Source organism: Aythya marila, assembly GCF_965140915.1.
Source record: "Aythya marila genome assembly, chromosome: 1".
NCBI lineage: Eukaryota > Metazoa > Chordata > Aves > Anseriformes > Anatidae > Aythya > Aythya marila.
In genome coordinates, this window is record NC_139042.1 from 44,612,570 (window position 1) to 44,638,505 (window position 25,936).

The 25,936-nt window shown below is 37.6% G+C and overlaps 1 protein-coding gene across 5 annotated transcripts in view; it reads left to right on the forward strand.

Moving 5' to 3' along the window:
- SCEL (sciellin) overlaps positions 1–14,042 on the forward strand; it is a 77,884-nt gene extending 63,842 nt beyond the window's left edge. For all 5 annotated transcript variants that reach the window (XM_082752846.1, XM_082752850.1, XM_082752847.1 and 2 more), the window contains 8 exons: positions 594–653; positions 2,331–2,387; positions 3,439–3,498; positions 4,942–5,031; positions 6,811–6,885; positions 8,228–8,336; positions 11,051–11,153; positions 12,273–14,042. In XM_082752846.1, the coding sequence (XP_082608972.1) occupies positions 594–653; positions 2,331–2,387; positions 3,439–3,498; positions 4,942–5,031; positions 6,811–6,885; positions 8,228–8,336; positions 11,051–11,153; positions 12,273–12,289 (571 nt within the window). In that variant the 3' untranslated portion in view covers positions 12,290–14,042. The remainder of the gene's footprint in view (positions 1–593; positions 654–2,330; positions 2,388–3,438; positions 3,499–4,941; positions 5,032–6,810; positions 6,886–8,227; positions 8,337–11,050; positions 11,154–12,272) is intronic.
- Positions 14,043–25,936: the final 11,894 nt, after the last annotated feature.

Below are 25,936 nucleotides of genomic sequence, written 5' to 3' on the forward strand. Positions count from 1 at the left end.
TAACCTCTTTTCTATCTCTTTTATGAGAGTTCAATAATTGGTGGATGTAACTAGTGCTCAGTGTCCTTCAGTTTAAACCTGCAATTTCTTGTGAGAGACGAGAGTTTAATTGGGAAGGAGCAGGTCCAGATAGCCTACAAAATAGACTAAATGACTCTTTGGCTGACTTAGAAAGAATTAGTCCACAATTACATTTCAGATAAGACAATGCTCAAACATATATCAGGAATATTTGGCTGATTTGGGATTCTGGTAAAGATGCTTATATCATAGCATATTATCAGACAGGCAGTCTTTGAAGTTGCCCATGATATGCTTAGCATGAATTATCTTTTTTGAGACAAGGTATAACTTGTTTCCGAAACCTAATTTGGTGCTTGTAGCAAGAGTGTGTGTTTATGTGCATACGGCTGATTCTATGAATATCACTGAATTACTAAAATGATGCGTGCTTTGAAATTCTTATCAGTTTAATTTCAGCTTTCATAAAGAATGTGTGAATTATTGTTTCTGTTTAAGTAATTTTAAATTAGCTAATTTTTAGCCAGCTGTACTAATTGTGATTTGATCTGTTTTTTGTTCTGTCTGTAAAGGAAACAAGATCTTGATGACCTCATCAAAGTGAATGCAAGGTCTTTCACAAGTGACAAAGAGTAAGTCTTCAAAGTTCTCAGGCCTTGATTTTCTAAGGCAGCGAGTAGTTTGTAATGATAAGAATGTCAGGAAAGGTAATGTTGCAAATCTTTAAAATGTTCCTAGATATTATAAGTAAAATTCCTTATACAGAATTATATTAACATGAATATAAAAATACAGATGAATTAAATGACATGTGCACTGTCAGCTGAACAAGTGGTTATCTGTGGCAAGCTTCCATACTTGCCTCACATGCTTTCTCATAAAACTATTACACAAATATCTTAATATAGTTACAGAAGGGTCATTGAGCACATTATTGTAGAAATCATGGATTATGAGTGTTGCCCCAACAGGGTGCTTTTCAGTCAGTAAGGGAAGTAAGCTATAAAGAGCAGCTTGAAAGTATGCCTTTGAACAGCATGTCAGTTCAGTGTGTTTCAGGACAAATTTCTTGTGGTCTGTAAGCAGCCCATCAGCATACAGAATGGAGAACTGCCCTGTACTAGTGCTATAAGAGCTATGGAATATTATAATGTGCTACTAAGAGCTATGTAATATTTCTCACATAAAACACTAACATTGTGCAGATATCTTCATGAATGATTATCTAAACAGAAGCAGCACGTAAATGTTGCCAAGATGTGATCATCTGTTTTATAGTAGACAATCTGACATATATGCATATATATTATACATTTGTACACTTGGCAGCAAACTGTAAGTTGCGTATGATTTTTTTTTTTTAAATTTTAATTCACAGAGAATTTATTAGGACAGAGTCCAAGATTTTGAGATACTACTTAATTCTGGGAGACACCCAGAGTTTTAAGATTAATAATTCCATTATGAATTGAAATGGCCAACTATGTTATCAGATTCATAGAATTAACTGGGCCTTTTGCCTTCTCTCCCTTCATCTGCCTAAAGAGAATTAGGGTTTATTGTATCAGTTAGACTGTTTTTCATAGGTCAGTCCTTTCTCTAATTAATGGAAACAGTTTAAAGTCTGTTAAAAAACAAAAAACAGAGGCAAAGGGGGCAAAGCTTATATCTAGTTTCATCATACTTCTGAAAAAAAAAAAAAAAGAAAATCTTTTCTTATGTGTGAACTTTGTGAGTCTCTGGATACTTAGTTTTCAGTACATGGACAGACATAATCAATGCTTTCATTGTTAACGGTGATGACACACACAGATAACTTCTTGTCATTCCAGAAGCAAAAACTATGTAGGTATTTGGACGTATTTTTAGGTGTTGTCTTTAGAAGTATGATTGTTTTAGTCTAAATAACACCTTTATTGTGGTTAAGATGTTTGAACTGGAGTCTGCAATTTAATGCTGTATTATTTGGAAGGTCCATATTTCTCCTTTACTATTTCCACTGGCAAAGAAGAGTTTTTAGCTATTGCACTGATATGTTTAAACAAAACCTTCTGTATTTTCTTGTCTGTACCAGATAATAATTTTTGTTTAATTTTACAGATCTTTACCTTGCCAGTGGAAAATTGTTAATATATTTTCTAATTATAGTCAAGAACTTAAATGTCTGCAAATGCTGAACATAAATGTAGCCAACAATTTAATTTTATCCTTTTAAATGTGTGTATAAATATATTCCTTTATTTTATTACTCTTTACCTCTTCCCAGCTAGAGGGAATATTGTAATGGCTGTATTTGTTTGTTGTTTCAGAGGAAAGGATCTTGAGGATTTTACTGAAATAAATGCTGCTTCTCAGAAAAATAGGAGGCAAGATTGTCATCTTTCCCTTACACTCTTGTAAAATGTATTTGGTTACATAATGGTATTAATAGGTTCTCTTCTATAAATATAATTATGGGAGTAAAAATTAATACTTTGATTTCATCTAACTTTTTAAAATTCCCTATTAAATATACGATAATAAAGATAAGTAATTCAATGTGGAGGACACTTAGTTTTTATATTATTCTAACTCTTAATAGTCAGTGCATGATCATAATTTTGTTTTAATTATAGACCATTTAATAAAAATATTATCATCAAATCATTTTTTTCACAGCCAGTGAGTTACTAGTTACTGGTATAGATGTGGTCATATAGTCCTAGAGAATATATACAGACCTAAATAACAGTAAGAGGAATCTGTGCTGGATATATCAATAAAGCAGATAACAGTTTTGCAGCCATATCTATAGCTCATGGTAGTGGTGCCTGTACTAAATGAAATTATGTTATCAAGTCAAAATAATATAGCCACAGTCCATTTACAAGATGTAGTCAGACTCTTCAGCTCTAGCATGGCAAGATGAGATGCAATGGCCACGAAATGCAACACAAGTGATTCAGACTGGATATAAGGCAGACAGTCCAGTAGTGGAGCAGGGTGCGCAGAGAAGCTGTGCTATCGCCGTCCTTGGAGATTTTCAGGGGTCAACTGGAAAAAGTCCTGAGCAAGCTGGTCATAACTCAGTGCTACCCATGCCTTGAGAAAGAGGTTTAGAGACTTCCCAAGGTCCCATCCAACCTGAATTATACAATCCTATATAGGATTTAACTTAACAATTTTGAGTAGCTAGTCATACTTTTGTAGTGACACACTGGAAAGAAACTTGAAAAATACTGAGGTTTGAACTGATAACAATTCTTAACTAACTAAAAACTTGTGATTTGAAACAATTTTGGTACAGAGTGTAGTGAGAAATCTTCTTTGTTAAATGTATACTATCTTTTTCTTTAACGTAAATGATTCAACTCATTTAATGTGTTTAAGTTGAATCAAATAATTTGATTAATTCTGAGGTGTTTCTAACTTCCACAGGGATGAGGACCGTGGTGATCTCACTGTAGTAAAGTCTGCTGATGACCAAAGCAAAAAGGGGTGAGACTCAATTCACAATTCTCTCTAAATTTTTAAGACCTAATATCAAGAGTTGTAGTTTAGTGTGGTACCTGAAAATGCTAATTCTCATACAAACCAGAAGAATTTGCATAACTTGAGTAAGATATCTATATTATTTCTAAAATGTGCCTAATTTACCAAGTATAGCAATATAACTGCATGTGTTCTGATAACAATAATGAATAACTCAAATCTATAATCTCTTGTAGTGAGGGAAAATGAAGATCCACATAAGTATTTTTGTACTTATCTAGGTATTTTGTGAACTCAGCCATTAGCTTCTCAAAGAAACATAAGTAAATGCATTCATAGTTTTTAAAAAATGCTACTGGCTTGTCAACTAATGTGAAGCTAGTATTATGTTTTCAGGTACCAGTAACATGGTATTTGAGTCTTCCATTTATTTTTATATCTAAATAATGAAGAAAAACAGCTACACAAGTACATTTTTTTTTATATATATGTATAAGTATTTTTATCCTAGCAGTCCCTCTTGACAGTATGACCAGAGAAACATTTACTGAAAAGGTACAGTGAATGAGTTTCTCTTTTAGTTCTGAAAAGAAGCCTGCCAGATTAGGACTAAAGCACAATAGAGGGTGCTGCTTCATGCAGCATGCTATGCATATAAAACAGTGACCAGCACTAAGCGAGGTTCATTTAGCAAAGCTTCAGAGCTTGGCAAGCTCACTGAAATAAATCAAGCTGCAGACCAAACATTCAGAGTTAAGGTTTATAATCATCAAGTTGTTTCAGAATATAACCTTTGGCAGAACCAAACAAGAGCAGCCTTTGTCTGAGCTGCTTGGTAAAATCAAGAAAATTATTAGCACTTACTACTTAAATCCTATAATTTGTCTGACAAAGTTTATTCTTATGTTTGATTGCATATCACATTTATGGCATGAAAAACTGCAGGAGACAAGATTTCTTCTGCTTGTATCATAATCCTGCTTGTACAAATAAGAGTTTATGTGTCTGTTTAGTTCGTCATTTCAAATAAAAACATCACTGAAGTATATATAGGGGGAAAAATTGCCCATTGCTGACTTGGAACTAAAATTCAGTAAAAACAATAAAACATTACAGACTATGGCTAAGAACATGCAGAATGTTATCAACCATTGAAACGTTACCATACAGCAGAAGACATCATTGGGAACTTCAAGGAACATAGGGTTCAATTTAAGTTAAGTTTCTGATATGAATTTATCTACCAACATAAACTGGAAAGCTTAAAATTATAGGTCTGATTCTGTTACTTTTCACAAGCAACAATTTAACAACAGTAAGAAAAAGATAAATTTCTTATACCTGCTGTTACTAGCACAAACTTCTACATTTATGGATGTAAGTGTAACTAAAAGCTATGTAGCTGAAAAGGATTTTTAAAGTCTTTGTTTTCTTGTCACTTTTTTTTAGGATAACTAAGAAAACATATGAAAATCGTCCAAGTGCTCCAAATAATCTCCCAGAGAAGAGCTACTCCAGCAACAGTGAAAGAAAGATCAGGTACTATGGACAATGAATTGAGAACCATAACATCTAAAGTGCCATTTCTTGAAAAAAAAAAAAAAAAAAAAAAAAAAAAAGAAGCCATCTTTAACAAAGAAATTTCAGGGAAATCTCACACTGGTATCCAGAATCATGCCCAACCCCCTTCCAAATTCTTCCAAATTCTGCTTCCAGAATCCCACGAATAGAAGCCCACAAAGCATATCTGTAGTGCACAGGGTGGGCAGGGCAAGACATATCCTGTGTAGCTCTAGAAATGTAGCTGGGGCATGAAATCCTATGAGCAGTTAAGCCAGCATTCTTATATAATCAATAGAGCAAAGTTATTTCCAGCACGTTACTCGGATGCTAGGTTCACCATGGGGTAGGAGGGCTTGTTTCTTTTCCAGACTATAAGGCAAGCATTACGTTCTTCAGGTGCCTTGTGAAGTTCCTAAAGCTATATGGGATGAATCTGAATCCATGTACCTACCCCTCTTACCCCAGTCACTGAAGCTGTGACTGGGGCATTTCTGAGTTTTTAACTGGGTACAAACTATTTTTAAAACCATCTCTCTTGTACTCTTGCTTTATGTGGACTCTGTCCTTAGAAACACACATATTGCAAATCTGAGTGAAAAAAAATGTGATATAGGGATAGTTAACAGAATTAAACACCAGGTCTCTTGCTAAAGGGAAATCATTGGATGTTCATCTGAGGAGATGCTTTCTGTCTGATGAGCAAATCCAGGTTTGCTACTTTATTATTGAATAACAAGAATATTGTTATGTTTTATAAAACAAAAATAAAACCTCATTTAAATTTCTCACTACATCTGCAATTTTAATGCATTTATGGTGTGGCATAGTAATCAAATATGACAAATATACATTATAAAAGACAAATAAGTGGAAAGTATATCTGGGTTGTGTAACACATACATGCATGTTTTTGGTCTGTTATGCTTTCCCTGAAAATAGATATGTTCTGCAAATATACAGTTATTAAAAAAAATCCCAACATTACTGAATATTAAACTAGCATAATATGAAATGTAATAATTGCCATATACCTTATGAATTTCTGGAGAAATAGGATAATTAAATCAGTTCAGAAGCATTCAAAACATGTATGACAAGATGGCTTCTTCAGCTGTCAAATACTTGCTCATCCCTTCCATGCCAAACAAAACTGACAGTTCAGTAGCTAGACCTGGGGCTGTTAAAAAAGGAAGAATTAAATGGTAGCTAAATTCAGTGTATTACATCCTAATCTGTATATAAGGAACAATACAGTTATTGTAGGGAACACAAATAACACATTGAACAGCCTGTATTTTAAAGACCCTCATTCTACTTCTAGGGACATATTGTAATTTTGTTTGGCTGTTTGACAGCTCTTTGAGGACTAGCAAAAGAAAAAAACAAACAAACAAAAACCACGACATACAACTGTTTCCTGATATGTATCATTTAGGCTGGGATGTGAACACAGGCAAGGCCAATACAATAGTGTAGAATTCACTTAGTGGGCTTGTGGATTTCATTTTTGAAATACTGAGGAATCGTACAACAAAATGCAGTCTAAAGACACTTCATGTCTAACTTACTTTTTTTTTTATGTGATATGTATTTCTCGATGGTTGGGAAAATAAAAAAAAAAGAAGGAAAGAAATCACTAAGCATGATGATTTTTTTACAAGCATGCTACATGTTTAATTTTCATACTGTCAGTGTAGTGAAGCCTTTAAAATAAAAGTACTATTTAGTAATTGTTATGTACTCACTACTTCATAGCAAATCATCACATCGTGCCTATGAAGAAAATATAACTGGAAATACCATCAAAACTGTTTACTCTACTTCTGATCGGTAAGTACACATTAATAACGTTATATGGTGTCAAAGGGCACAGACATTTTACATAAGCTTTCAGGTGTTCAGACAAAAGAGAGCAGTGGAAGTCATCATTAGGCTAGTCAGGCAGCTTTTCATACAAAGCTCCCTTTCAGTGGGATCTTGCCATCAAATCATTACCACAATTTGGCAGCCTAATATTATGTTAGGCTTGTCAGAGCTGACATTTAAAATATCTAAAACAATAGCCAGTGCCTTAAGTGGTAGAGTTGGCTTTGTGATTATGTAGGTTTCTGTCTTTTATACCCTCTTACTCCACAAAATTTTGTTCCATTATGAAAACAAAATTTTGTTTGTGGTGACCAAGTTTAAGCCCAGATGTAGGGGAATAGGTTCACATGATAATGTTGTTAAAAACTTGATGTTTTCACAGTGGTTAATGCATTCCCAAACATAGAAACATATTTGCTCAAATCAGTAGTATCTTATCTCTTGGGGAAAAAAAAAAGTAAATATGCTTGCTATTTTCAGTTCAGATACTTTGGACATTCCCATTGCTTGGAAACATACAGAAACATAAAAACTTGTATTCTTGCCAATGGAAGTATAAGGAACTCTGGGAATGATTAAGGAATGAGTACAATGGTTTATCATGGACTGGAAAAGAGCAAGACCAGTTAATTTTATAGTGCAAAAACAGCACCAACACCAATCTAGAGAAAGTACAGATTGATGTCATATGAGGATGCAAAAAGAAATGAGGGAAAAAAAAAAAAAAGTATAATTCTTATGAATAGCAGCTGGGCTGTCTTATGCATATGTTCCCTATAGCTGCCTTGAAAGTAGGCTTTCTGTCTGCAGTACAATAAATAAAAAATGTTTCCAGGCACTTCTGCAGCGTAGAGGAAAATTCTATACCAGACTGACTGAATGATAGCAATTTAAGTTCAACTACCAATTTACTTTTGCAATTAAAATATTCTAATCATTACCCTCCTCTTCATCCCCATTTAACATACATGCTCCTAGACATTCAGCAGTTTAGTACAGTTTCTGTTTGTACTCTTTTTAGTACAGTCTCACTGTTTGAAATAATTCTGTTCACCAAAGAAAATGATTCTTTCTCTCAAGGTATTGTTGCTATTTGGCAATTATGTTCATCGATTGGCCCATCACGGGGACATGTATTACACGTCAACTAGAATGGAGGAAATACACATGTGACTCTTTTACATTTATGGCCCTTGTACATTATACTAATGTCTTTCCCACATAATGCACTAAGCTTATCAATTTTATCCTTGAGATTTCAGTGGTAGTTCTTTTTCTGACAGCTGATTTTATATTATATACACAGGAGTATAATTGGAAAAGATATATGTACATACTGCAGGAAGCCCTTGGGCATAGATGCCAAAATGATCTTAGATGCCTTGCAAATTTGCTGTCATTCGACTTGCTTCAAGGTAAGATTTCACCTGCTACTAAGAAATAAAACTTAAACGTAATACCTACATTATAAACAGATTTCTTAGGCCTTCCCCACCTGGAAGAAGAGGAAGGCTTACACACTGGAGGAGGAGATTAATCTAGGAAATGCTAGTCTCTAGTCTCTCTCTTCCGTCCCCAGTACTTTCCTCTCTCTCCCCCTGCCTCTCCTTTCTTTCTCTTACAACCACAAGGATAAAGGATGCAGCAGGACATAACCGGAATGTCATACACATTTATAAGCCTTCAGTTATATATACTTCCAGTCTGATATAGTGAATTATATCCTACTTACTGTTTCATCATACTGTAATTTTTATTTTTTTTTTCTACTTTTCTATGAAGTTGCGTGGATTTACTTGATTGCGTGACTTCTAAAATCATGGTTTGTGGGAAAGCCATACTCAAAGGCATTAGTAAGAGGTATTTAACATAAGTAGCAGGGGTGAAATCATTTTACTCATTGGGATCAGAGTATTGGTTAAAATTGTGTTGCTATGGATAGTTCATGCTATAGGATAAATTAATCTTGGTTCTGCTTGCATCTCCATGTGCAGTTTGTTACTGTAAAAAAGAAAACTCAGGGAAATCACCTCAGTAGCATAGTTTATTTTCTGCCCAGTCTCCCATGGCCCCAGGGATGGGGCATCCACAGCTTCTTTGGGCAGCCTGTTCCAGTGCCTCACTACACACATTCCCAGCTCTCTCAGCCTTTCTTCATAGGGGAGGTGCTCCAGCCCTCTGAGCATCTTTTTATCCCTCCTTTGGACCCAATCTAACAGGTCCACATCCTTCTTGTGCTGGGGGCCCTAGACCTGGATGCAGCACTCCAAGTGGGGCCTTGTGAGAGCAGAGCAGACCGTTGTCTTTGGACCTGCTGGCCTCTTCTCTGTTGATGCAACCAGGATGCAGTTGGCCTTTCTGGCTGCAAGCACACACTGCTGGCTCCTGTCTAGCTCAAAACTGTTCTTATAAGTAAATACGGACTCAGGTTTGCTTTTATTCTTTTTAGATGGATGAACCCACATAAAGAAGAATGGGCCTTTTTTATGCAGTTAGGAGTGTTAACATCTTCTGTTGGTACTGTCTGAGCTATTTAAATATTTCAGATTATTTCTTAGATGGTATTCTTTTTGCTACTATTCCCAAATGGCAGTGTGTCTGGCCAGCAAAATTCAGCTTAAGTTTTGTGTAACCACATGCTTATGAAAGCATTGACAGAAAATTAAACAACTAATGTAGGTCTGTGGTTCATGCTTACAGTTATGTACTTAGCTAAGTAGTGCAATACCTCATTATTAATATTCATTTAGTATCTTATGAATACCATATCCATTAGAGATTTGCAGTTGAAAGAACTTTACAAGGTCTTTATTTCTTTGTAAAGGTATATAGCAAAAGTTTGGTGAGCAAATAATGTAAGTTCTAGGGTGTTTTTCTATATAAAAATGCTAGTTGATCTTGGTTATCAAAGCTCTGAAAATATTCCTGTCATCTGTTTTGGTGATTTATGAAAGAAAACATAAAAGAGAAAGTTTTTGCAGTACCTTAATACCAGAAGATTATTTAGAAAAGGCATAATAAAACATAATTCTGTAATACTGAAAAAAAAAAGATTAAAAATAAAAAAAGTGTGATCTCTAGTGCTCTAACACATCAGTCAAACTACATTTAAATTTCATGCTAGCCCTGATGAGCATAAGAAAAATACAATGATTGCATGTTGTCTGGATCCTGGATCTGATAGTTCACATTTTATTTTTGTCCATAATGTTGACATTAAACAATTTCTTTACTCATTTAGCTGCAAAGGCAGGTTATGGATAAGACTTAATTTTTTATCTTAATAAAGATTCTCACTTGAAATTTATCAGAATAGACAGCCATTGTGAAAATTTTGGAAAAACATACAAACCTCTGGGATGGGTGAATATTTGTTTACTGAACAGGGCTGTAAAAGTAATCCTCATTATAAAATATTCACTGATAAAGAAAGAAACCAGAATTTGCCATTCGCTCATTCAATCAGGAAAAACAAACAAACAGACAAAAAAACACAACTGGTGGTCAAAATTCTGTTCTGTAGGTAGAATTCCTTTGCTATTTGATACACTGTAAGATTTCCTTGTGAACTTGGCAAGTTAGCATCTGTGTTTATCTGTGCAGTTTCATATATGAAAAAGGCGAAATACTTCTGTATCTCAAAAGTTAGCTTTTCCATAAATTTATTACAGCAATCTTTGGAATCTACAGTAATGAGTAACATATTTTATGGTTAAGATAAGTTATTATAAAACAGTTTGAAATAAGATTTCCTTGAGATGTTGGATGTTTAAGTCTGATTGTGCTCCCTTTAATCAATGAAAAAAAAAAAAGACCTTGACAGGGTGAATCATCTTATTTTAGAATAAATTTCTATGCTAACAGAGAAATTACCCTCTGGAAATGTCTGGGGGAGAGAAGGATTTGGTAAATAGAACATAGGGAACCAGCTGAGATAGATATCTAACTAGAAGTCTAGTTTAGTGTTCATGAAACCTATTTTTTCAAAGTTCAGATTTGACAATATAGCAGTTCTCATAACCCCTATTCTTGTCTGGGTATGTTTACTTCCTGAAAGACAGCATGCTGGGAATGAATAGTGAAGGGCTTTATTTTAATTTTTCTTTTTACTTTTACTTGTGCATTGAAGTGTGAAGTATGCAAAAGACCACTGGAAGATTTGAAAGCAGGAGACAGCATTTGGATTTACAGACAAACTGTGCATTGTGAGCCTTGCTATTCCAAAGTTAAAGGTAAGATGGTAATATATATCATAAAGGTAAGAAGGTAATATATATCATATTGAACATAAGGAAAAAATCATAAAGAACTTCATTCAAATAACTTCAATATATTACAATGCAGCTACTGCTTTCACTTTTTTTTCACTTTCACTTTTATCTGTGTACACAAATCTATTCAAAGTATTTAATTCAGAATTGCTTATGATTATATACAAGCCCAGGTTCTAGAAACAATAATTATTCTGTAACTGTGAGTGAGATGTCTTCACCTCTCATTATAACCTGTAGAGTCCTACCTGTGCAGTCAATGGAGACCCTACAGTAAGGCAAATAAATCTTGCTCTGAAAGTCACAAGAATGTATTTCAAGGGTATCCAAGGATCAGGTTGTTATTCTGAAATGAACAAGGTTCTGAGGTATTCTGAACAGGGTTCTGAGGTCAAAACCCTAATATCATTGGCGCGCGCACGCACACACACACACACACACACACACACAAAAAAGCAGTTACGAAATCTATTAAAGTATAATGAAAATATTAGACTGTGAGTGCCATTCTTTCCCATGTGAGGAGGACAGCGAGTAAACAAACATGCAACATAGTGAAGAAAGAAGTTTTTGTTTTAACTCCTCTAAAAGTTGCTACATTTTAAGTCTTCTTTCTTCATGGCAATTATTAATTTCTAGTACTATGTCAGTATCAAATAAAGACAAATGGAAACCTAAATGAAATGTTCTGATAAACTGGTGTTCACCTCTGTACTTATTTTGGGAGAAAATCATGTAAACTGTTATTATATCAAACATTGTGTGTTGTTAAAAAACATAATGTTATTAACTATTGCAAAATTGGATGAGAAGAGTGAGTCCAGATTAAAAAAGTAAGGCATTGTGACAGTTACAAAACTCTATAAAGAAATACCAAAGTATTTCTTAAGTGTTATAGTATTTCTTAAGTGTTAAGTATTAAGTGTTATAAACTTATATATCCTATTTCAGCAAATGATAAGATGTGACAGGCAGACTCCAGCAGATTTTCTAAAAAACAATTAATTGTCTTAAATTTCAGTGATGTTTAGAAAATGTTTATGTGCTTGGCATTGCTGATCAATCTCTTCTCTCTTGCAGAAAAATGGATCTACTAATTTTAACATAAAGAAAACAAGACAAAGAAGTTCCACAAATGTTTAGTAAAGTGTATTGGCCTGCTACTTCAAACCACTGTGGAAAATTATCAATTTTAATTTCTAGAAATAAGTACTCTAAATGCAGTCCTACTGCATTGTTCCCAAAAGAATTAATTCCAGGAGAATTTAGATGCCTTTTCATACACACATTCCTGAAAGTGAAAGAAGATGTTGTTCAGTGATCATCAGATCTCTGAAATTGCTAAACTGTATGGAAAACTAATGATAATTTATTGAAAAGTTATGAACTGCAGAATTTACACACCCATTCTGAAGGATGTTGTATTCTATTCAGAAACCACATCTCCTCAGAAATAAGGAGCTGTTATCTTTATGTAGTGTGAATGGGATTAATCTCATCTAAGATTAGCCATCTGAAAATCATCTATTCATTTTAAGCTACTGGTTTCATACTCAGTGAGGTGGGTTTTTCTCCATGCTTTGAGGACAGACATCAGTCTCCAGAATAAGATTCTTCCCAAGTAACCTAGATGATAATTTTAAGATTATTGTTTTTCCAAATAATCTTTGGAAAATAGATCTCTCTTTATAAACTGCAGAGGGATGCTAGACAAAAATTATTAGGAGGGTTAAATTATTAGTATCAGACTCCATATTTTTAAGCTTGGTAACTATTGTATTACATATTTGTTGTTGTTAGTTTTTGTTTGTTTGTTTGTTTTGTTTTGTTTTGTTTTTCTTTTTTATGTGCACACTAATAGTTGCCATGAAATCAAGGAATTACATACTTAGTGTGACATTATGTTGTTGTATTTATCTTTTCTGCTATTTTAATCTGCCTATCTGAACACCTGGGATGGATTAATCTCTCCTAAATTTAAACCCCTACAGTGTGGACATCTACATTTAAGTTACTTAATCTATTCTGTCTTTATAGTCACTAGAGAGAAGTAGATATTTTTAGGAAATGATTCAGTTGGTCATATTGCAAACACCTATTTTGTGATGAGGTTACCCATACTCTGAACGTATGTTTTACATTCCATTATTTGCAGAGGAAACTGGAGTGAATAGTTCAAATTTTAGACATCTCCATTAGGCCAGATGCCCTGCTTCTCTTGAGCCTACGGTGAAAACATCTTTTTTTTTTTTTTTTCCTTTTGTACAATGTATATCTGTTGAGGTATAGAAACCGAAAGAAGAGTTCATTCTTTGTTATATGTTTCTGCAACACTAATTTATCTGCATTATTTGCCTAAAATAATAATTATTTCAGTGGTTTACTGGAGAAACAAAGGTGTTAACTACTAGTCTCCGCCTTGAGAAGTTTTAGATCATGGTTATTTAAAAATGCTTTTCTTCCCTTACCTCTCATCTGAAAAGGATTTCTTAGACATGAATATGATAGCATTAGGGTGCTTTTGGAGGCTGCTGAACCTCAGCAGAGCTTAGAAAGTCAAAAAGTGCCAAAGCCATAGATTAACACTAGAGTGTTGAACAATTATCACAGCCAAACATTCTCTCTTCAACTGCACCTACACTAGTGGAGACAGGAGCTATGGATTTATGTGTAATTTAAACCATTGGACCCTCAGCTGAATAATGATACAATCTGTCTTGCCTGGCTTAAAGCATGTTTGTACTGTTATATGAAAAAGGGCCATGAAACAGTGGATAATTGGTTTCATTATTTTTATGAAAAAAATCTTATGAATTAATGGCAGTACCTTTATTAAATCTATTATCAATATTTGTGTGTTTGTGTGCTTATTGCTGACGACATACTGTGGTTAAACTACTCTCAGTATTACCCAATGCTTCAACAGGGTGATGAGACTTGCACAACAGGTGGAGAAAATCAGTAGAGATGTTTTAATATTGGGTCATAAATTTGGTCCTGTTCATAGACCAACAGTTATTGCTAAGGCTGAGTTGCAATGATAGAGGTTGGATATTCATCTGAGCTAGTACATTAGAATCCAGGACAGAGTTTGAGGGGATTTTAGTTGTCTTCATTGGAGATCAGGAGAAAACTGTGGATCCAAATATCTGCTACTTCAATGCTCGCTTACAGAGACATAGCAATACAGAAACAATAAATAATAATTCTGTGCTCATTAATTCATCCTTGCTGAACAGCCCTGGTAATTTTGCCTCCAGCCCCCCCCCCCCCCCCTTATTTTTTATTCTTTTGTTATTTTTTATTGTATGTTGTAAGTTTCCTGAAAAGAAACACCGGTTATGTGTTGCTTTATATTTCCTATATAAAAGCCTGGATAGCAGTACTCATTAAAAAAAAATCATATTAACATCTCAATACCAATGTATCAAAACTTAATTGTTTTTTGTCCTTTTTGCATATCATTAGCATGTGGTGTTTTATTTCTCTTTGACTAATGCTTCCATGAAACAATCCAAACGAATAGTTTGCTGGCAGCTGTTTTAATGAACGCGTTATCTTCAATAATGCATTAAATTAGACTGAAAAGCTGTATTGAGAGATAATATACTAAATTACGTGGGGTTTTGTGATTCATCAGGCACGTTTTCTCAATGTGTAATGGATACTTTATTTTACAAAGATTGGGCATAGCTCTACAGGGGGAAAATCAAGCAATAGGAGAAAAGGAGTGAAATAATGCATATGATACATATTGATGCACTTAAACATGTAGTTGGTATCAAAACTACTGATATTTACATGAACAAGGAATGTCACAAGTACACGTTCAGAGTAGTAATGTATCCTGTTTTATCATTTATAGGTTCTTACAGAACACTCTTAGCATGCCCTCCCTAGTGGTGCTTGAAGCAAAGTGACAAACGCGTTAGCATTGTCCTCCAGTCCTTTTCCTCTTGTAATAAACATCTCTGTGAGTTTGACAAGGTCAACTCAATATGTTTCTTCTTGGTGTGGAGATGCATTTTGTGTCGGGATAGTTTCATGTGTTCAGTTTATTTTCTCAGAATGTGTATAGGTCAGAACTATGTCCCCTCTCTTCCCCTCGATATTTTAACGTAACCCTATTATTTAGGATAAAAAGTATTCTCTTTCATCATTATTTTTGCTTTTTGATCATAAGTGTTGTTCGTTGTAACTACTCTGTTACACCAGGAGACAGTTTTAGCTTCCAGTCAAGTCAGTATCAGACTACAAGGGAGAAATGTAGCCTCCTTTTCTGCTGTACCCAAACACCTTGTTTTTCTTCACAGCAGCATAACACCAGAGACACACTTCATTCCATAAAGACAGTGGATAAAGACACTTAATACTTAGGTAGGTTTGATGTGCCAAAGTCTGAAATTGTTGACCAAAAATGCTCTGTTTGGCTGCTTAACTGATGAATATCCTTGACGTCTTAAGGTAATTAGATATTTGCTTCTTTAACTTGAAAGGCATCAAGATGTTTTGCTCTTTGCCTTGTCTGAGCAACTCAGTTCTTATCTCCCACATCAGAAAAATTGTGACTTAGAAACATTCTGTGCATTTCAGAGAGAAGAATCTGCAGATATTCTCAAAGCACATTAGGCATGTGCTGTGAAGATCAGACCCCTTCAAAATTTTCATCTTTTAAAGTCATGGCGATGGTGTTACTCTCCTCTTTGAAAAGCTTACTGACCCAGACAGTGGGAGGGCCAAGTTCAATTTCTCCCCCAATGTTACCTATGTTTTAACCAGGTCGTTTAAGGGTCTGTTGTGTGAAATATAACATGTTCCAATCTGTGCAGGGTGGATTCTTATAGCCCATGGACCACAGGATAGTTGTACTGCCTGCTGTTCACCTATTGACCCCTCAGGAATTACTATGGGATAGAAAGTATGGGAACAGTCCCAGGAGCAAGAACACATCCTGGAACTGATAATTTTTCAGGAGGTATAGTGATAGGACAAGGGAGAACGTCTTTAAACTAAAAGAGGGTAGATTTAGATTAGATATAGGTAGGAAATTATTTACTATGAGGGTGCTGAAGCACTGGACCAGGTTGCCCAGAGAAGCTGTGGATGCCCCAACCCTGGCAGTGTTCAAGGCCAGGTTGGATGGGGCTTTGAGCAACCTGGTCTGGAGGGAAGTGTCTGTGTCCATGGCAGGGAGGTTGGAGCTAAATGATCTTTAAGGTTCCTTCCAGCCCAAACCATTCTAAGATATGATTCTATGATTTTATCAATTTCTCCATGCCATCAGATTGGTCTAATTTATAATTAAAAGCAGTCTTAATGATTCTCTATTAATCTCTGTTAATGCCATGTTCCCTTCTAGCAATATTAGAAGAGTTACCTGTGGTCAGATTTGGTAAGAACACAATAGCAAGGGAGTGGGAGTTTGGGGGTTTCATTTCATACTACTAGAAATGTCTTCAGATGATCTCTTTTGAGCCTCGTTATTTTATTTGCCTTTTTAGTCTCTGAATTCTGCTGGTCAGGGACTAAATTCTCTCTGTGCAGTGTCCAGCACAGCAGTGGCCTCTGGGTGGTACTGCTGCACCTGTGTATGTGGCTCAAGGAAAACTGATTTCACCTCCCTTTGCAAGCAAACTACTTGTAGATTTACTATTTGTGTGGAGTTTTTATAACTGTGTCAGTTATAAATTGACAGCTACAGACTCATAGCCTGTGCCAAGACTTAAAACTGCTTGGTTTTGTCCTGTTAGATTCAATATCTGAGAATAATCGTGCCAAAAGCACTTGTCTCTGTATTGGCATTGCTGTACAATCATCAGACATCTGTTTAGGAAGCTCAGACAGCTATTGTGGTCAAAACAACGGCAGCCAACATTCTAAAACTACCTCATCTGGAAAAAAAAAAAAAAAAAAAAGAAAAAAAAAAACAACAATAATTTCTGAAAAGGAAATTCAATATTTTTCTGGCTTTCAAGATGTTTTTCCTAATGGAGGAAAACAATTAGTATTAGTGTTAGTGTTCACATGTCAAAATAGACAAAAGAAGCAGAAAAAGGAGAAAAGATTCAGAAGAAGATGAAAGCATTATGCAAAGAAGCCAATTAGGGACAAGCAGAATCTGTGATTTTAAAACCGGGGATAAGAATTTAAAAAATTGCCATAAATAATGGTGCCATTGAAATCAACAGTAAAACTTGACTGCAAGATGAATATTCTAGCAAATGTTACTTTATCTTCACATCTTCTAGTTCCTCTAGAAAGTTTTCACAGGTGGAACTTTGAATTACAAAAACCCTGTTTTTAGTTCAAATACTGGAATTAAGAATGTGGTACCAGCTAACCAATTTGCTGAACTCTGACAGCCAATAATTAAAAAAACTAACTACTATTTAGAAAGTCTACAAAAGCATATTATTGATAATACATTTGAAAACTGCTTTTATCTGTTTACCAAAGTATCTGTGGGAAAAATATTCTCTGTGTTTTGACATCTGTGGACAGCTTGGGGAAGAAAACAAGAAAGAATATTATTTTTTCTGCCTCTTCCACTGTAGTATCAGACAGAGGAGAGCACATGCTTTGAGAATTCTTTTTTTTTTTTTTTTTTTTAAATTGAGCCTTCTAAGTAGAATCAGATCTCCTTAGCAGGAACACAAACGAAACAGTGAAGAAAGGCTAGGAGGATCTTTGTTTCTTATGAAGAAATCTGAACAAACACAAGGAAAAAATCTAGCTGAAAAGGATACGCTCTAAACCACAATTCATATACACTGACTGTACACCTGCTGAATGGACCAAAATGACACAGAGTCAGCATATTGGGCTTACGCGGCAAGGTTTTGGGAGTAGGGCAGGTTGAACGGGTGGCCTCTGTGAGCAGAGCCCAGCTGACTTGCAGAAAACGGACTCCACAATCAGTAAGATTGTAAAGTAGGTATGTTTATGCTGCACTGGGCAGCATGGGGAGTAGTTCCACCAAAGTCATGCACACCTGAGGCAGCAACTTGCCTTGGTTATATGCACTAAAGAGTTACATATGCATGAAGTTTCACAATACCCCTACACATATTCATAACATCTCCCTGCTTCATATTAAAATTTGTTTCAAGGAGTCATTTCCATAAACTCCTCACATCACGCAGTGTATTCTGGTGGTGGTCGTTGGGGGTCGTGGGGACGAAGATTGATGATTCTTCTTCGTCACTGCTAGTTGACCTCTTGTCTTTGCACAGACTCAGTTGCTCCTTGGCTCTTGTCCATTTGCAGGACCAGTTTCTACCAGTTTCTTAAGATAGGCTCACACTCTAATTAAGAGACTGACCTTGGTAAGGGGCCCAAGGCTTCTTGCTTTAGTTTATTTGCACAATGCACCATAGTTAGCAAAGACACTAAGTAGCATCCTAGTTTAATGCCGTCAGTGCTCTATCTCTACTTGATAAGATTCTCCTAACTCCCTCTCTCACAGCAGATACCCCATGTCAGATCAGAGCCAGCTCCAAAAGGGACCTGCAGCTGGCCAGAACCGAGCCAGTGAGCGACACTGCTTGGGCAGCTGGGAGAACAGATTTAAAGGGGGAAAAACCTGCTGCACAACAGCAGCTGGGAGAGGGAGGAGTGAGAACCAGCCCTGCAGACCCCAAGGTCAGTGCAGAAGGGCAGGAGGTGCTCCAGGCACTAGAGCAGAAGTTCCCCTGCAGCCTGTGGAGAGGCCCCTGGTGGAGCAGGTGGATGTGGCCTGGAAGGGGCTGCGGCCCATGGAGAGCCCCTGCAGGAGCAGGCCCCAGGCCGGAGCTGCAGCCCATGGAGAGGAGCCCACGAAGGAGCAAGGGGTCTGGGGGGAGCTGCCACCCACCCGTGGGGGACTCTGCTGGAGCAGTTTGCTCCTGGGGGATGGCCCTTGTGGTACGGAGCCGTGTGGGAGCAGTTCCTGAAGAGCTGCTGCCTGCGGGCAGCCCCTGCAGGATCAGTTTGGGAAGGATGGCATCCTGTGGGAGGGACCCTGCATGGAGCAGGGGCAGAGAGTAACCGTGAAGGAGCAGCAGAGATGAAGCGTTAGGGACTGACCGCAGCCCCCATTCCTTGTTCCCCTGCACCGCTCGAGGGGAGTAGGTATAAGAGAGTGGATAGGGAGAAGGTGTTTTAAGTTTGCTTTTAGTTTCTCACCATTCTAGTATGTTATCATAAGGCAATAAATTACATTAATCTCCCTTATGCTGAGTTTGTTTTGCCCATGAGGGTAACTGGTGACTGATCTCCCTGTCCTTACTCAGTCCATGAGCTTTTTTCACCATTTTTTCTCCACCTGTCTTTTTGAGGAGGGGTTGTGAGAGAGCAACATGGTCATGCTGAATTATCCTTCAGTGTGAAACCATCACAGCCAGAAAGACTGATACAGCACTACTGAGACCTAGAAGGAATGGAAAATGTTTTTAAAGCTGGAAAATGATTTGTTGCAGGAAAGTTCTCAAGATAGTGCAAGAAGAGGTTTTTGAACATGAGGGTTTTTTTTTGTTGTTGTTTTGTTTTTAATACCATATGATGGGAATTAAAGAAATCACAAAAAGTAACACAGGTTTTTCTGAATGTCCAGCAAAAATTTTTGCTTGAACAAAGTGAATTTGGATGAAAGTTCAGATACTCTATGAAACCATTCCCCTCTCTAAGAGTTAAATACATGCAAACTAGGACACAAATAAAACCTTCCAAACAACTGTAAACTTTCCATGCTCTTTAGACATTCATTCAACTGTGTTATCGGTGCACTCAGATTTGCCTTCTCAACAAACATATTTAGTGATGGACTTTTTTTTTTTTTTTTTTGTGATACTTATTTTTTTTCCTAGATATATCACATGACCAGTGCTGAGCATATTGCTATTTATTTTTTTAACATGGTAACTTCTAAATCACTTTACAATATCATAAAGCATTCAGTCTGCTGGCCTATACTTATTAAAATTTTACAAATTTTGAAAATTACTTAGTTACCTTAATGATAAAGTTCCTAACATGGATGGTAATTTTTTCCCCACTTTATTGTACAGCTGCTGAATTTCTTGAATCTTCTTCTCCAAATAACTATAGATAGAATTAATTATGACAGAAATTTTTAAAAAAAGAGAGAGAAAACTAATGACCAGAGTTAGTTGAACACTCTCAGTATATTCATGTCATCATGAAGTAAAACATTTTTCCTCTGTCAACAGCCACTTTTCCCTGAAGACAAATCAAGCTGAAATCAAGTCAGGCAAAATGTGAGCTGTGGATTTTTAGCCATTTGGAGTGTTATGGTTTTGTGTGGGATAGGATTAATTTTCTTCACAGGGGCTTTGTATGATGCTTTGTTTTGGATTTAGGGTAAGAACTATGCTGATAACACAGCAATGGTTTAGTTGTTGTAGAGCAGTGCTTGCACAGAGCCAAGGTCTTTCCAGCTCCTCACACTGCCCAGCCAGCGAGGAGGCTGGGGGTGCACCAGGAGCTGTGAGGGGACACAGCCAGGACAGCTGGCCCAGGCTGGCCAAAGGGATGTCTCATACTGTATAACATCAGGGGTGTAGGATAGAGGAAGAAGGAGGGGATGTGATGGCATTTATCCTCCCAAGACACCATTACGCATGCTGGGCCCTCCTCTCCTGGAATTGGCCTGCTGATGGAAAGTAGCGAATGAATTCCTTGTTCTGCCTTGCTTGTGTGCACAGCTTTTGCTTTACCCAGTAAACTATCTGTATCTCAGCTGATGAGTTCTCACACTTTTACCTTTCTGACTCTCTCTCCCCCATCCCATCCGGGGAGAGTGAGACAGTGGCTGTGTGGTACTCAGCTGCCTGCTGGGGCTAATCCATAAGCTGTGAACTGTATTTCTGTCATTCTTGGTGAAGACTCATAAGAGAGAAACAAGCTATCCTGATTCAGGCTGATGCTTTATGAAGGGAAGGGAAGGGAAGGGAAGGGAAGGGAAGGGAAGGGAAGGGAAGGGAAGGGAAGGGAAGGGAAGGGAAGGGAAGGGAAGGGAAGGGAAGGGAAGGGAAGGGAAGGGAAGGGAAGGGAAGGGAAGGGAAGGGAAGGGAAGGGAAGGGAAGGGAAGGGAAGGGAAGGGAAGGGAAGGGAAGGAATGTTTATTGCATAGGCAATATTTTAGATATCATAAATACTGATTTCCTGGAGAAACTGGGGCTCAGAGAAAATGATGCGGTTTTGAACTTTATTCTATAGAAAATTCATACTAACTACTATGTACTTTAAGTTTAATGTTAATTTAATAAGGAAAAAGCCAGAAAGAATTATAGTAGTTTAAAAAATGAAATTCTATAAAAATAATAATGTAAATTAGCAGGAAATGGAAAATAAGAACTAAGAAGGCAAAATGTTCTCAAGAGACATTGAAAAGGAAGGTTCCACACTGTAACTCCAGGAAAATATTTATCTACTCAAGTACTTTAGAACAAATCTTTAAGTCTAGCTATAAAAAATATCTAGGACCAGACAGTACCCATGCAAAAATTCTCCAGCAGCTCAGATGTCCCATTGTTGAACTTCTCACGGGCATTTAACCTATTGCTCAAAGCATGCCTGGTGTCAAATGAATTGGAAGCATCAGCTGTGACATCAGACACAAATAAATATGAAAGCTGCTCTGGGGAACTACATTGCAGTTAATTCAACTTTTCTATTGAGCCAATTTGTACAATTTTTAATAAATAATGGAATACACAGGCATCTGGATATGTATAATACATTGGAGGAGATTCTGTGTAGCTTTTTCAAGGCAAGGTATGCTCATGAATACATGAATGTATCTGAAGGCATCAATATGTTTTTGGTTAAGGCGGCTTCTTTAAGTGAATATATTGGGATTTACAAGCAAATTTTCATAGTTGTTCCCAAAGCTGTCATGATATAAGAAAACAAGGAATTTTAATTAAAAGGAAATAATAGGTTGGAAAATTCATTTTTTTATTATGGGGGGAGACAGGAAACAATGGAAAGTTCAGCCTGGCTTCTGTGGGGGCAAGGCGATATAAATTAGGGCTTGTCAGCTTGGAAGAGAAGTAACTGAGTTTTATAAGTCATGAATGACAAAAGAGAAGCTGAATAGAGAATGATTAATCATTCCGTCTTAGAAAAACAGAACTAAGGGACACCCAATTAAATTAAAAGGCAGCAGATTTAAAGTAGATAATAGGAAGTAGCTTTTCTTACAATGCATAATTAAATTGCAGTGCTAATTGCCACAGGGTGTTGTGGAGTCCTAATGCACAAATGGTTTAAAAATGGGGCTCAGCAAATGTAATATTATTGCACATTGGTAGCTATAAAAAAATAAACGATCCAGATGTCCCAGTCCATGGACTACTGAAAGCTGGAGAGGATCCCTCACTATTTTTCTTGCTTCTTGTATGTTTTTACCTAAGGAGCTGCTATCAGTCTTTGTTACTGGTTTAGATGGACTTCTGCTGGTACTTTAGTGTCTCTATTTTTATAAAGCTACGTTCATAATCACTTTTCAGAATGGAACTGCACTTTTAAAATCTCACCAGACTTGGAGGTTACCATCCATGCTCTGACCTTATTGTAACACGTCTTTTGTATTACCCAGACTGGATTACTGCAATTAATTCTTTACTGGCTTGCCTGAAAGGCAGGTCCAGCCTGCAGCTATTATAGAATAAAGCAACAGGCTTATTATCAGAGAAGAGCAGATGGGATTTGTAGACTTCCTGCTTCTTTGTTCTCTGCATTGGGAGTCTATCAGCAACTACATCGACTCAGAAATTTCTGCTAGAGCAGGCCATGTAATTAGCCAAAATCAGCCCCCTTTCTGCCACCCCAGTTTCTCAGGTGCAGGAATAGGAGGTTCATGGGCATGCTCAGATGTTTGGGGTCAGTGTTAAAACATATTTTATCAATAACTTTATAAAAATGGATGGAACCATAAAGGCTTTATTGTGTTTTGTAAAGAGCTTATGGGTTCAGTAACTTGTCAGCTAGTGTTGGGACACTGAATGGAGCTTGTTAACATTTTTTTAGTAATGACAAGTATTCTCTCTCTCTATATATATATTTTAAACAGTTAGGTAAAAATATTTTAATGATGTCCAAACCATCTTTGCAGAAGACTAGCAAGCCAGCATAAAGACCATGAAACAGTGTGTTTATGAGCACCCTTGGGTGAAGATGTGTTAGTGAAATTCTACATACATTTGAAATACAGCAACAAAAGCAGAACAGTGAAATAGATTTTTACTCTTTAGTAAATCCAACCATCCAGGAAATACCTGGAAAACAAAACAAAACAAAACACAGTGTGTCTCACGTTGATTATTAGCACAGCATTTGAAGTGTGCACAAGTTTAAGCTCTTTTGCCAGATGGAGATTAGGTTCAAAGCAGCCCTACTCAAAGAAGAGCCAACTTCCTGGCCTGCTCTCTGCTCACTACGAGATGTAGTGAACCTTATCCCACCTGTGATCAATTTGGCTGAACTCCCTGAAAAAGTCCTTGTACCCATGCTAAGGCACTATGCTTGGTCCTAACCTCTTTCTCTTCTGGAAGTCTGCCTGAAGAAGTGTCTGCATACAACATTTGTGTAGGCAGCACAAACAGAAGAAGGTAGCTGAAGATCTGCAACTACTTTTACTTGTAACTGAGGACAAGCATTTCCATGGTGACTCAGAGTCCCGTGCTGTGGTGTTACATACTGTAGTGCATCTCCAGATTTGTGTCCTGATTTGCCTCCAAACTGGTGTGTGCATTAGACTTGTTGTCAATGAAGGGCCCTGACCACACTGCCATGTTCCTGCTCTGGCAGTTAGAGGACAATGTGTCTGCTTGTATGCCTGGGACATTTGTTTTATGCTGTTCGGTGAAAACCTAGCTGGCAAAGTGATCAAAATACTGTTTTCAGATACATTATTAAGTTTCATTGAAGCTAAGCCTGTGCTATCAACATGAAAAAGCACTATATAGCTAAAAGGTGTAACAATCAGATACCTGCTTCCTTTTTGTTGGTCTAACTTTGTCCAGCTAAAAGAAAAAAAACAACTCCATTTTAAATCTCTTTCGAATATTTCCTCTGCCTGATTGTATCACAGGCGTTGACATTACAGTAAGCTTTTTTTTTTTTCTTTTCTTGTTGTATATTACTGATGTCCAATAAACTCTATACAGCATACGCTGCTAATTATCACTTTACAATCTTAATGGATTAGCATATGTATTTCTAAGAATTAACGCTAGTACCATTATTAGCGATAACGACCTGAGAGATATGCCTGTTGCCTGGGGCTAAACATGTAGAAGCTCAATTCTTCTTTTCCTTAGGGGAATAAAGATTATGGCTATCTGTAGTAGTGGAAACTGGATTAGGTTACTCTGATGATGCTTGGCAGAATTGGGGCCAGGAGTTTTTTACACTCTCAACATTTTTCTACTTCTCTCTTCCAAATGGACAGAGGAGACCAAATGAAAATTTTGGATTAAGTGCTGTCTGTTTGCAATCTGTTACACTGGAGGCTATATGTATTCTCTTCAGTGGTAAAAGTCGTATCATCTGGAAGTCAGTGCTTTGTTCCCTGCTCTGGCTTCCTTTCCAGCCATTCTCGTAGCACTAGCTGTTATTACTTACATTGCAAGAGTGCTTAAGAGATTACCAAATAATCGTGGCTTTTTCCTATCCACGTGCAGAAAAAGGACTCTTTTTCAAAGAGCGTAAACAAAAGAGGGGAGGCTTGGACAGGCTGCATGGTTTCCAAGTTTACTTATGACTTAGACAGAGAATCAAAGCAAAGCCTGTCCCTCCTTACACACCAAACATGAGATAGGATAGGGAACACTGACAGCAGTGCTGGCTGCTGTTGCTGCTACTCTGTCCAAAGCTGGTGCTGAGCAGTTGGGTGGCGATGAACTGATCCAGACATCTCTCAGTGGTGGCTGGCCTGGCAATCCATGTGTTTCCTGGAGTTTTGGTCTGCATTTCGTGTCAGAGCTGTAAGAAACTCGGGAGGCTGTCCCCTGTAAGTGTAAATGAACCCAATGAGGGCCAGACCTGGGTATGTAATGGCTGAGCTGCGGGATGCAACGGGAGGTTTCTTTCAGTACTGAAGGATAATGAAGGATAGCAGATTGATCTGCTTATGTGAACCACGTCAAAGGGAATCCTTTCAATATGGGGGCGATTTTTAATCCCAGGGGTTGTCCTACACATCACCAATTTCCCCGTGTATTTTTTTTTGTATGCATTGTCCTGTCTTCTTGTTTCATCAGCAGTGCATCTCCCAAACCCATAACCCACATCTCAATGCCACCAATTGGCATTTCTGGCTGCACGGGTGGCCCGACACGACCCCTGGCTGTGACTCCCATTCCCACCCCACTTCAGGCCGCGCAGTGACAGCCCCGCCACCACCGGGCTCAGGGAGAGGGGGCAGCATCCTTGGGCTGGACCCGAGCCGGGGAGGAGCGGGGGGGCTCCGCGCTCCTCTTTGTTCCCTCCCCGGGCGGCTGCCGGAGTGGGAGGGGACCCCACTCGGGGGAGGGGACCCCACCCGTGGGAGGGGAGGGAAAGAAGGGAGGGGAGGAGAAGGAGGGGAGGAGAGAAGGAGGAGAGGAGAAGGAAGGGAGGGGAGAGAAAGGAGGGGAGGGGACCCCACCCGCATCCCGCTCGCCGCGCACAGCGCAGCGCAGGGCCCCGGGCGCGGTGCTCCCGGTGCTCCCGGAGCCCCCCCGGAGCCCTCCCGGAGCCCC